This window comes from Aquarana catesbeiana, linkage group LG05 (assembly GCF_042186555.1).
Source record: "Aquarana catesbeiana isolate 2022-GZ linkage group LG05, ASM4218655v1, whole genome shotgun sequence".
In the NCBI taxonomy this organism is placed as follows: Eukaryota; Metazoa; Chordata; class Amphibia; order Anura; family Ranidae; genus Aquarana; species Aquarana catesbeiana.
In genome coordinates this window covers 29,410,275-29,423,727 of record NC_133328.1, presented here as the reverse complement: position 1 = coordinate 29,423,727, position 13,453 = coordinate 29,410,275, and the positions used below count along the sequence as shown (strand labels likewise).

The 13,453-nt window shown below is 44.8% G+C and overlaps 1 protein-coding gene across 1 annotated transcript in view; it reads left to right on the top strand.

The window, feature by feature from the left end:
- UMAD1 (UBAP1-MVB12-associated (UMA) domain containing 1) overlaps positions 1-13,245 on the top strand; it is a 29,179-nt gene extending 15,934 nt beyond the window's left edge. The window contains exons 3-4 of the mRNA XM_073629549.1: positions 11,197-11,273; positions 12,516-13,245. Of these exons, the coding sequence (XP_073485650.1) occupies positions 11,197-11,273; positions 12,516-12,773 (335 nt within the window). The 3' untranslated portion in view covers positions 12,774-13,245. The remainder of the gene's footprint in view (positions 1-11,196; positions 11,274-12,515) is intronic.
- The last annotated feature ends 208 nt before the right edge of the window (positions 13,246-13,453 follow it).

Sequence of the window (13,453 nt, the reverse complement as noted above, 5' to 3'; positions counted from 1 at the left end):
AGCCTGACGCCTCCTTTTCTCGGGTCCCTGGCTGGAGCTCCTGGCCCCTCCCTCCTGTTGAGTGCCCCCACAGCGAGCAGCTTTCTATGGGGGCACTCACGCCGAGCTGCAGCTCTGTGTTTCCATTTAGACATGGACCCACGGTTCGGCCCGCCCCCTCTCTCTCCTGATTGGCTAACTGAGTTTGATTGGCAGCAACGGCAGCCAGTGGTGCCGCTGCTGTGTCTCAGCCATTCAGGAAGGGAGATTTCCAGATGGCCGAGGCACTCGTGGACATCGCTGGATAGAGATGAGGCTCAGGTAAGTATTAGGCGCGGCTGGGGGTGGCAGGGGGCTGCTGCACACAGAATGCTTTTTATCGTATTGCTAGCGGCAGGAGCGGCAGGGACCGGTTTTGCACTGGAAGGATCGGCGGCTTAGGTGAGTATATCTCGGCAATCCTCTATGGTAGAAAAAAAAACCACAAGCAGTTAACCCATGCAGTGCCGGTACAGCCCCACTGCATGGGGGGAAAACACATTTCTGCTTCAGACTAGAGCGGCCCTGAGTCTGCAAAGTGCTTTTATTGCTCACCTCCATCTGCTGAATGGAGCTGCAAGGGAGCAAAGAAAAAGTATGTGCTGTTGGGGGGGCTTTTTTAATACATGTAGTATATGAAAGCTGTTTGACCTGCCAAAAGATTTGTAATTCTGTGTATCTATTCCTGAAATTCACACAGCTCAGTCACACTGCACCGCCCTGTTCAGTTGCGAGAAGGGACCTGATCTTTTTCTGCTGCAGTTTCAGTTTTACACACAAGTCGCCTTCCCCAAATCTTCCCTGTGACTGGGCAGTGAAAGAAGAAGCAGCACACTCATGAGCCTGTCTCTGTCACTCTGCTCTCTCCTCTTATCGTGGTACAAAAAGTGCCACGCTATTAAAAGCAGAATACATGACTATGACATAGATGCAAATAAGTAAAATTAAATATTGTGCAAGTACATAAATAATAAAAAATAGTCCAAAGACTCAAACGTAAAGGTGATAGTCCCCAAACAATAGCTGTGACATCAAATAGTTCCAAGATGATCACAAAGGGAACACCCTTTACTCTGCACAGATGATGGGGTACTTTAAAGCACCATGTGTGCTCCATCACCTTATGTACAATATAACTCTTACCAGAGCTTGTAGACTCTTTTTATATATATACGGCGCTAAGGTGGCTCTCCTGCGCTTGATCATGTATCTAGTACATGATCCGGCACTTCTGGGTCTGGGGCGCGAGCGCCACTGCTGGCCCGCTACCGCTGTGATTAGGCACAGCAGGAGCTGATTGGCGGGTACGGTGGACTCGAAGTCCCCCTGTACCCACCGATGCCTCTGTACACTGACAGAACAGCAATCTGCCTAATGTAAACAAGGCAGATCGCCGTTCTGTCACTACAGAAGACCTGGATCCTGTCTTTTCTAAGCTGGGGCACCGATCCATGCCTTCCCCTAGTACAAACCCCTTCCCCACAGTAGTAAAACACTGGTCAGGCACACAGTTAACCCTTTGATCGCCCCTGATGTTAATCACTTCCCTGCCACTGTCATTTAGTGCAGTGACAGTGCATATTTTTTAGCACTGATCACTGTATTGGTTTCACTGGTCCCCAAAAAGTGTCGGTAAGTGTCCCGACTGTACGCAGTCCCGCTATAAATAGCTGGTCGCTGCCCTTACTAGTAAAAAAAAGTAAATAAAAATAGCCCATAAAATAAGAAAAAGACAATCGGGGCAATTTAAAACAATGTAAATAATTAATTAATAATAAATTAGCTGCTGTCACTTAAAGTGATTTCACTCCACCTGCAAAAAAATGTATACCAAAAAACAGTGCTGCGCTACTAAGCGACTCAAAGCATATATAGCATGAATGCAATAATATTATTATAATGACTGTAAAAAAAATACAAAAAATGTATATCCAAAGTTTGTGCAAATAAATGGTGACTGATTGAAGGGAATCCAGCGTTAAATCAATTCACCCCAAGTGCAGACAATATTAAGTGCTCTCCACCACCGGTTTCACAAGCTGCTCACCTCATAAAAGCGTAAAATCAGCAGTAGTATAATGATGAAGACACCTGGCATACTCTGGATACAAAAGACCTCCTTTGCTGAAAAGCTCCTTAATTGGGTTCCAAGAACCCCGATCGTCTTGCCCATTAGATTTTATATGCAAGAAAAAAGCAACATCTAGTGCTCTCCGTTTTAAATAATTTAATAATATAAAAAGTAGTGGATACACTCACAAATAAGGCACAATCAGCTTGTGCAAACTGCAAGGCATTGAAACATCCAAATCTCGAAATAGCCTGCGGTATGACGTCAGTACGCAAACTCTGTCCCCTAGATGCGTGTCGTCAGGGCGTTGACTTCTTCAGTAAGGGGTCTCCTTACTGAAAAAGTCAACGCCCTGACGACACGCGTCTAGGGGGCAGAGTTTGCATACTGACATCATACCACAGGCATGTTGCTTTTTTCTTGGATTTAAAGTCTAACGGGCAAGACGATCGGGAGTTCTTGGAACCCAATTAATGAGCTTTTCACCAAAGGAGGTCTTTTGTATCCATGATATGCCAGGTGTCGTCATTATCCCCAGAGGGGACAACTGCTGATTATACTCTTTTATGAGGTGAACAGCTTGTGAAACCGGTGGTGGAGAGCACTTAATATTGTTTGCACTTGGGGTAAATTGATTTACCGCTAGATTCCCTTCAATCAGTCACCATTTATTTGCACAAACTTTTGATATACATTTTTTGTATTTTTTTACAGTCATTATAATAATATTATTGCATTCATGCTATATATGTTTTGAGTCACTTAAGGCCCGTACACATGATCTGACTTTTTGACAACAAACATGCAAATTAGCTGTTTTGGAGCAACATCCGACCGTGTGTACACTCCACTGGACAAACTTTTTCTGTTTCCATCGGACTTTCGTTGGCTGTGCGAACGCACAAACTTTCCGGCAACAAAAGTCCGATGGAGCAAAGTCCGATCGTGTACACAAAAGCATCGGACTTTTGTACAAACTACAGTACGCAGCCGCGAGAATGTTAAGGGGAAACCCTACGCCGAAAAAACGATGTGGGGGTCCCCCCCAAAATCCATACCAGAACCTGATCCGAGCACGCAGCCCGGCCGGTCAGGAAAGGGGGTGGGGACGAGCGAGCGCCCCATCCCCCTCCTGAGCCGTACCAGAACGCATGCCCTCAACAAGGGGGTGGGTGATTTGGGGAAGGGGGGGGCGCCCACCAGGAGAAGAGGCCAGAGAGAGTGGAGATGAAACGGACACCGGGAGAAGACGCCGGAGAGACCCCTGGAGTCGGAAGAAGACCCCCAAAGTCGGAAGAAGACCCCGGAGCTGACTACTAAATTACTTTAAAAACCTGTGTAGTGTTTTTTTTTTTTTTTTTTTTTTTTTTTTTTTTTTTTTTTATTGAAACTTTTTTCCCCTAGGTGAATGGGTAGGGGTACGATGTACCCCATACTCATTCACATAGGGTGGGGGGCCGGGATCTGGGGGCCCCCTTATTAAAGGGGTTTCCCGGATTCCGATAAGCCCCCCCCGCAGACCCCAACAACCAACGGCCAGGGTTGTCCGGAAGAGGCCCTTGTCCTCATCAACAAGGATTTTTTTGTATCGGATATGTTTTATAACAAAGTAAAAAATATTGTTTTTGGGGGGGGGGGGGGGGGTTTTCAAAATTGTCGGTCTTTTTTTGTTTATAGCGCAACAAACAAAAATCACAAAGGTGATCAACTACCACCAAAAGAAAACTATATTTGTAGGAAATAAATAATTTTATTTGGGTACAGTGTTGCATGACCGCGCAATTGTAAGTTAAAGCAACGCAGTGCCGTATCTCAAAAAAATGGTCTGGTCATGAAGGGAGTAAACCTTCCGGAGCTGAAGTGGTAAAGAGTCACCTGTGCATAGATGGTAATATGGTCCCCACTGGGAATGCAGTGCCTCCTCTGAGTGATCCAATATATCTCCTAAGGCATCTCATCGGTGGACATAAGGTACTCAACAGTACCACAAGAAAAGAACCAAAAAAGCCACATAGTGTAAAACTGTATATAAAGATTTATTGAAAAGTAAGTACTAACCACTTACAATATAAAATATCACAAGCGCTTGTCTGTAAATATTGGCAAGCCACTTCCTGGTTCTGAGGTGCGTGGTTACGTCATTAATGATAGCTCCGCTCTGCGCGTTTGGTCATAACTGACATCATCAGGGAAACGAAGGCTCTCCTCTTATTAGCTCACTCCTCACCTCCTTGCACAGTAACAGTGCTTAGTGACTCTTTGTGCAGCTTCTCCCTCCCTCTTTCTGAGCTTTGCTGTGTACAGTAGGCTACAACAGGCTGATACTGAATCAAATCTAGGTATTTGCACTGCTTGCATTAAAAAAAAATGCATTTGATAATGCATTATTGATTACAGAGTTGTGCCTATTTATCTCGGCCTGTGTGTACTGCAAGCCTGATTCCAGCCTTCAGGTGGCACATGGAAGCTCCGTACAAAATCAGATTTCTAGTCATCAGCAAAACTGAAAAATGATTTCATGACACATAAATGAGTCAGCTAAAGGGTGCTTTCATTTGTTGGTTCCCTTCTCACATACATATGCTTTTTATCAAGGAAAACATATTGTTATTTTTCAAATAAAAATAAGGAATGTCTTTCTTTTTTTCTTTATACGATTAATATAATAGGGCTGCTTAGTTTCTCAGAACTGTGGCTGCCAATTTTATAGAGAAGTCTGTGTTTTCTGCTTATCCGTACAGATGTCCTAGAACTGAGCCGAGTCCTATCTCCTAATGTTCATTGGAAGTGATAGCAGCATCATTGTTATAATGTGTTTTCTTTTCTAACCGAAACACAACCAAGATACAGTGGAACCTTGGTTTACGAGTAACGCGGTTAACGAGCATTTTGAAAGACGAGCAACCTTTTTTTTTTTAAATTCTGACTTGGTTTGTGAGTGTTGTCTCACAAAAAGAGCAGAATTCAAGCTAATGGGCGGTGTAGTACAGAATTTGGCCAGAGGTGTGGGGGCGCTGGGGAAACTCGGAACGGTTCGGAGCCATTCGGAAACACTCAGAAATACTCTGTTTCCGAGGCTCTCCGGCGCCCCCCCCCCCCTCCTCTGGCTACATGCGATATTGCATGTAATAGAAGTCAATGTGGAACGAATTATCTTTGTTTCCATTGACTTCTATGAGGAAACTCTCTTTGATATGCAAGTGCTTTGGATTACAAGCATTCTCCTGGAACGGATTATGCTCATAATCCAAGGTTCCATTGTATATGGTGGTACTATGTAATATAATGTGTGTAGGTGTGTACAAACCTAGTTCCAAAAAAGTTGGGATGCTGTGTAAAATTGACATAATGCAATGATATACAAATCTCATAAACCCTAATTTTATTCACAATAGAAAATCAAAAACAACAAATATTTAACCACTTAGCGCAAATCGCCATCATTGTACATCGGTATTTTGACGCTAAATACCGTTGTTTTGGCAGCAGGTAGCTGCCATAACTCCGCTATTTTCAACAACGGCGAGCGGCTGGCTTTCAGATAAAAGTGGTCTCTGCGGCAGATTCACCGCGATTATCGGGGGCGGGAGAGGGCCCCCCCCCCCCCTATCAATGATATTGCCTGGATGGAGCCAAGCTGAAGACTCACACTGTCTGCATTCTGGGCGGTGCACCCACATGGATGTCAAATTGGGAGCAGTGGCTGTGTCCATCAACCACTGCTTCCCAACTGATACATGCATAGGAATGCAAGGAACACCTGTGCAACCCCATGCGGGTACACACGGCGGCCCTCACATGGGCAACTTGTGTAGTTGTTGGTTAACCCTGGCGCTTGCCAGCTTGAGTCTATAGGCTTCAGTGGATACATTATGGGTGGTGCTGGTGCCTGGGAACCTCTTCCATTCAGAACATGAGAATACCTTATAAATATCTGATTTTGGTCAGATGGGCAGCCGAGTGTATAAGATAAATGTCAGGGTAGAAATTAGAGCTAATCTGCGGGTAGTTCATATCCTCTGAATCAGATTAAACTCAACCTTTTCATGACTGTCTGGAGCATACCTTTAAAAATATTTCCAAACGATTTATATGTTTATTAATGTATATAATAAAAATGTTACTTGTGATAGTGATAAATGAAAGGTTGATGAAAAACAGCTTTTCTTTCCCTTCAGATTGTATTCTTCTTCCAAAATTCTTGGAATACCATGTGTTTATAATGAATATTTTTTGGAGACATTGTAAAATGTACAGTGGCGTGATTTACTAAGCTGAAACATGTGAAATACTTCAAATAATTAGAGATATTAAAGTAGTATTTCATAGTTTATTTCATCAAGGAAGTGAACTGAAATGACTACCAGAGCTGGCAACCCTGATACAGGAACCATTGTCCACCACTTACACTGTGTTTAGTGAGCCACCATTGAACACCAGGAGGAAGATTTTCAGAATGAATATCATTGAATGGTGTAGCACAGCCTTTCTCCCTAATACCACAACGAACCCTTGAAATAGAGTTCAGGTCTCAGGGGACCCTTGCTAAGATTAGTGCATTGGGGGGAGGGCTTTGGGAAAATGCCCTCTACATTGGTAGTTAGTGGCAAGAATGTCCCCTTACAGTGGTGACTGCAATGCCACCCTTACCGCCGGATAAAAAGATCCTTGGGGTCATGCCGCTGGCTATGCCAAGTGGAGTTGGACTTAGAACTTTGCAGGCATCATTGGATAAGGGGTCAATTTGCCACAACTCAAGGAACCCCAAGCGACCTCTTGAGCACATGTGTCAAACACCAGGCCTGCTGGCCAAATCCGGAGCTCCAGACCATTTCATGTGGCCCTCACACCTGTCCTGCAGCTGGGGCACCCCCTAGTCTTCAGCAAAGGAGAGGGCAGAACTCCTCTGCTAGATCCTGCGCTTCTCTATACAGCTGTGGAGAGGCTTGTCTCTGCCCCTTCACCCTGTCTTAACAGTTGGCAGCAGAGAGGATGATAGAATGCCTCCTATAGATCCTGAACCTCTCTGTGCAGCCACAGCATCCCCTTGTTTCCACCTTCTCTGGTCTCAGCATTCAGTAGATTCCGGCAGCTGATTACTTTTCTGGTTCTCCTCCACACCCTGCACTTTCTGCTTTCCAGCTGCATTCCCATCTTCTTCATGGCAGTAGCACAAGGAGTGTGCACTGTGATGTCAGGGTGGGTGGAGGATTCTTGACTTCTGATGGTGGGAAGGGGGTTTTACATCTAATGTAAGAGGGGATGGAGTGCTCTGGACATCTGCTTTGAATTATGAGATTAATACAAATCTATGCCAGTTGAAAAGGAGGGTGGTACACCACTGGTGTCATCCACAAGAAACTTTATTGAAGACTTAGGCCTCATTCACACGAGGCGGACTCCGTTTTCATGGAGCCCGCCTCGGTCCGCCGGCTCAGCGGGAGATCTCTCAGTTGATCTCCGCTGAGCTGGCGGATGACAGGTCCCTCTCTGCTCACTGAGCGGGGAGGGGCTTGTCAGGCGCCGCTGCTGCCTATAGAGGGATCGGATGAAAACGGACAGCATGTCCGTTTTCGTCAGATCTCATCCGACCCGCCAGCGACGGATCCGGACGTAGGGCCATCAGTCTGCTTTTAGCGGATTGGATGGGGTCGGATGTCAGCAGACATGTCTCCGCTGACATCTGTCGCTCCATAGGCTAACATGGAGCGCCCGTTCAGGTCCGCCGTCAAAACTGACAGGCGGACCTGAATGGTCCGATCATGTAAAAGGGGCCTAAGACAGGACACTGTGGCAAAACCATGCTCTGTCTGTTCTGTCAAGCCTCTTGTGGATGATGCCAGCGTTTGCGACCCTCCTTTTCAGACTTGCATCATCTGCTACAGAAGTGTGAGTTGGCTCCGTGCTGGTCTGTACCTGTCCTTCACAGCTTAAGTCTTTAAGTTATTACTAAAACCACTAATATTCAAATATAAGCAATTATTTAATATAATTAAAGCGTAGACACATGTATCTAGTCTTTAAGAGACAACCGTCCTCTTAAGGGTAACCATAATGCTATTGCGGCCCACAATGAAATTGAATTTGACACTCCTGATCTAGAGGAACCCTGGTTGAGAATGGCCGGTCTAGGAGTTCTGGTTATCTTCTAAGGTGCACTAAGTAAGTTCTAGGCATACTAGGTAACTTCTGGGTTTACTGGGTACCTTCTGGGTGCTACCCAGCACATCTACCAGGTTCCTGGTATGTACCGCAGGTTCCCAGTACACCTAACTATGTGCAGCTAACATATTGCACTACAGTTAGTGGAAGCACATTTCCTCTGCCTTTTTTCAAATGGATCTAGTATTGGATCTTTTCTTCCCATTTTTAAAGAGGACTTGTACTTGGGAGACTGTGCCCAAAAAGAGGAAGCAGAGGACAAAGGACAAATCATCATTTTTGCTCGTAGGCTTCTTGTAGCTGATCTTTTCCCCTTTTATAACATTATTAATATACAGGATTTCTATAGTGCCAAGAGTTTGCGCAACGCTATACAACGTTAGGGCAGACGGTACAGTTACAATACAATTCAATGGAGGAGAAATCAGAGGGCCCTGCTCGTTTAGAGCTTATGATCTAAGATACCACGCCTCGTCCTCGCCGTGTCTCTGGGTAGAAGCAACCATATTGGTAGATGTCAGAGTTGCTCCTTGATGACTGGTGGTAATAACCAAGAACAGCAGCAGAGGTGGAGGAAGCACGAATCAACATAATTCATGAAGCAGAAGCAGGGAGATCCTTGCACTGCAGGTCTTCAGGTACAGCTTTCTCTCCAGTAGGAACAGGGAGCAGCACAGTAGTGACCACCATATCTCACTCCAAATCTCTTGAGACTAGCAGTCATAGGCAGCAGTGCCTTAGATGATCTAACTGCAGATATACAGCTATGAGGCTACAGTGTGCCTAGGCACAGGAAATATGCTTCTGTTTTGCAGGAGGAAAATGGAGGGCATCGGTTCCTCTACATCAGGGATATGCAATTAGTGGACCTCCAGCTGTTGCAAAACTACAAGCCCTATCATGCCTCTGCCTTTGGGTGTCATGCTTGTGGCTGTCAGAGTCTTGTTATGCCTCATGGGACTTGTAGTTCTGCAACAGCTGGAGGTCCGCTAATTGCATATCCCTGCTCTACATGCTTCCCTTGCTGTCCCCTATCACTTTCCTGCTGCCCCGGGCCACTTTGTGCTTCCTTGAACCCATCTCCCACAGCGCTGTCAGGATGGATAGCAGGGAAGGAGCCGGTAAATGTGTCATTACCCTTCCTTGTCCTAATGAATAGAGACAATGATTGGTACTGATCACTGACTCTGTTTTTTTTTTAATTCTTTCATAGCTGAGGCATAGTAAATTGTCTATGCTTCAGTTTATGAATGAACCAGAAACTCTGTACAGAGCTATTCCTGTTAATTCATTCTGTGTAGCTGAGGCTGCAGAGAAAGGGACTCTGTCCTCAATCCCTTTTTCTGTCTCAAAAGTGAGACATCAGGGGTCTGTTTAGACCCCTGATATTTCACCAAAGCCCCCCAATAGGGTTCCTAAAAACTATGTAAAAATAATAAAAAATAAAATTGTAAAAAAATAAATACAATATAATTGTAAAAAAAAAAAAAAACAACAAAAATAAAAAACTGCTGACACTAGAGGCAGAACTACCAGGGTCACACTTGCAACTGGGCTCTGACGTTCTGCCACCGTGGGGGGGGGCCCAAGACAGCAGGAAGGTGGCCTGCTGCAGGACCGTAATAAAGGGCCCAGGGATCGGTGGGTATGGCCCTGAAGCCATATATGTTCAGGCATCATCCAGGGCCACCATTGACTTCCTGGACTGAGATGCAAATGCAGAGTTGACACAATTGTGTAAATCCTGGTGTCTGCGCAGTTCTTTGCTGTGTTCACAAATGTCTCACATAGATCAGCCACTGCAGCAGCCTCCCGCATTGTAACTTGCTACAAAGTTACAATGTTGCAGCCTGGTCACTGGGGGAGAGGAGACTGAGGAAATGGTTCTTCCTACCTGCAGCAGACCGATGTCTTCATCTTAGGCAGAGTCACTGAACTAGAGTTCAAATACAGACTTTTGAAAAATGTATGGCTGCTGTATGTTGTGACATGTCAGGGATTTATTTAGGCAAACTTGTAAGGTTACTTAAAAGTGTTACTAAACCCACAGCAGTAAAATTAGTCAGTATTTGCAGTAAAAAATGCTTGTTATACTCCCTATGGAACCTAAGTGGTTAATCCTCTGCATTGTGTAAAAAGGCTGTTTGATCCTGTCTTATCTGATTCTCTCCTTCTTCCACAGTCCCCAGTCCATCTTCTGATAGAACAGGGGCACTCTGCACATGCTCAGTGTGGTGTGTATTGCTAGAGAGTTTTTTCTATTTTCTTTGGGAGGGTGCATGTGTTCAGCACAGGGCCAATCAGCACCATCCAGGCAGAGGGTCAGGGGTCCTGCAGCCACATAGGATAGATAGATAGAGGAGAATGAAAACTCATCCTACAAGCTTTTACCAGACACTAATAGAAGTCACAAGACTGCTATATACCGCTAATGAGAAAAGGTATTTAGCAGTTTATATTTACTAAAATAATTGCATTTCCATGCTCTGTGTACTGTGGGAGATCTGATATAGTGAATGCAGGCTCCTGGGTTTAAGAACACTTTAAAGGTCCACTTTAATAATGCCTATTAAGTTGTAGTCTGTGGCTCCTGAATTGTGCATGAACTTGTTTATCCCAGAATTATAATAGCATTCTATAGAATAATAAAATCTGACTTTGGACCACAATTTCCTTTCTTGCTGTAGCTGCGATTTTACAGGGAGCCGAAAGAGTGTTGAGACCGTAAAGGTAAGTTTGTTAATATTAGAAGGGGCAGCCAATGTTTTTAATGTTCTTTAGTTAATGTAAATCGGAGCTTATATAACATAAGAAGAGTATATAACTATATGTAAATAAGTGCTGTATTCATTCCTGGTTGCAGGATGGTAAGCTGCCTTGATCGTCGCACAGCTATCTCAGTGATATGAGAGTAACCTTACACTAATTCTCTGCACTCCCTACAGGACAGACTCCGACGGAGAGCCAGAACAGCCTAGCGCCATATCCCACATCAGATCTCCCCTACAGTCTGCCCTACCAGGTAATGTAGAACCCGCCTGCCGGGGAGCTCAACCAGTGCTTTTTGACTTTTGGTCTCCTGCCAACTTCCTGTAGCCTTTTTAGAATTAAAAGCTTTGGAATCCAAGAAAGGTCAATGAATAATGGAAGTGTGTGTTTCAAGAGGTGCCTCGTTGCCGCCAGGCCTTCCCAAGCATGTCAGATTCAAGAAATTCTTATGTCTGTTTTTTGCTCCTGCACTATGGAGAGTTAGACAAGGGCGTAAGATAGAAAGGCAAACGGGTAAATATGCATTTGAACTACACATATGTCAATTGTTTTACTTGCCAAACAATGGAAATTTGTGTACAGCCGGTCTTGCGATTTACACACCTGCTTAGACAGACAGGTAATGCCTTTGTTTCTTGATTAAAGTGGTTGTAAAGGTAGAAGGTTTTTTATTTTAATGCATTAAGATAAAAAAAACCTTCTGTGTGCAGCAGCCGCCCCTCAGCCCCCCTAATACTTACTTGAACCAATCTCGATCCAGCGATGTTGCACGAGAGACTCGGCTGCCCGGGACTCTCCCTCCTCAATGGCTGAGACAGCAGTGAAGCACCATTGGCTCCTGCTGCCGTAATTCAAAGTCAGTGAGCCAATGAGGAGAGAGAGGGGGCAGGGCCAGTCCATGGTTCTGTGTTTGAATGGACACAGGGAGCTGCGGCTTGGGTACCCCCTAATAAGTTGCTTGCTGTGAGGTCACGCAACAGGAGGGAGGAGCCAGGAGCACAGAAAAGGGACCAGAGAAGAGGAGGATCCGGGCTGCTCTGAGCAAAACCACTGCATAGAGCAGGTATTTATAACATGTTTGTTATTTTTTAACAAAAAAAAAAAAAAGTGCTGTGAATGGACTTCCTGCTACCACCAGCGGTGGTTGCCGGACTCTCCTGTTCCTCTGGGGAGTCCTGGACCGCGGTAAGTGGCCAGGATGGCTTCGCACGGAGGAGATGGAGGAACATCCATTCCCTGATCTCCTCTATGAAAAATGAACCCAGAAACGACAATGATTTTGTCACTTCCGATGTCAGAGCTGTCATTCCCTGGCTAGTAAAGCTAGGAAAGTAGCTAACCAAACACAACCTGTGCTTGGTTAGCTGCTTTGAAGGGTAAGGGGAGACATTGGGGTTCTAATAGACCCCTGATGTCTCCATTAAGAGGGCTTGTCATTGCCTAAAACTGTCGCAAGGGGGCTTATGTGGTAATGTGATATTTTTTGAATTTTCAGATGCCGCCAGCTATCTACCCGCAGCTGAACAGAGGTGATCCTGCAGCCACCAAGTTGACCAATCAGCTCTCAGAGGGGAACCCAGCGATGGCGGACCTGCTCAACGACATCCCTTTCATCCTCGCCCCTCATGTTCTAGAATTGCATAATATCTGCCAGGAACTTCCAGAGCCTGTGCCCATCTACAATATGGACGAGAGCTTTTCCCAATTCCACTACGATTTCACCTTGGAGAACTCGGTGCTGTGCGGACTATGAGTGCATTTTTGTGTCCTGTCTTACATTTCTCACTAGGCACTTTATTCATGATTATGTACAGGTACAGGCGTTACGCTTCCCATACAAATCCCATTTTCTGCCACCAAAGCAATATTTATATTAGTATATTACAGTGTGTCTCCATTCACCCATTTCCTAGAGACTAGTGATATCAATAGAAATCCAGCCTGTACATTCACTAGAGAGCAGTGACCTTACTGAGTATACAGCATATCCATTCACTAGTGACATCACTGAGAATACAGCCTATAATTTCATTAAAGACTAATGAGGACACTAAAAATGCAGCATATCCATTCACTAGAGACCAGTGACCTTACTGAGAATACAGCCCATCCATTCACTAGAGACCAGTGACCTTACTGAGAATACAGCCAAAATTTCATTAACCACTTTAGCCCCGGAAGATTTTACCCCCTTCCTGACCAGAGCACTTTTTACAATTTGGCACTGCGTCGCTTTAACTGACAATTATGCGGTCATGCAATGCTGTACTCAAACAAAATTTGCATCCTTTTTTCCCCACAAATACAGCTTTCTTTTGGTGGTATTTGATCACCTCTGCAGTTTTTATTTTTTGCGCTATAAACAAAAAAAGCAACAATTTTGAAAAAAAACAATATTTTTTACTTTTTGCTATAATAAATGTCCCCCAATTT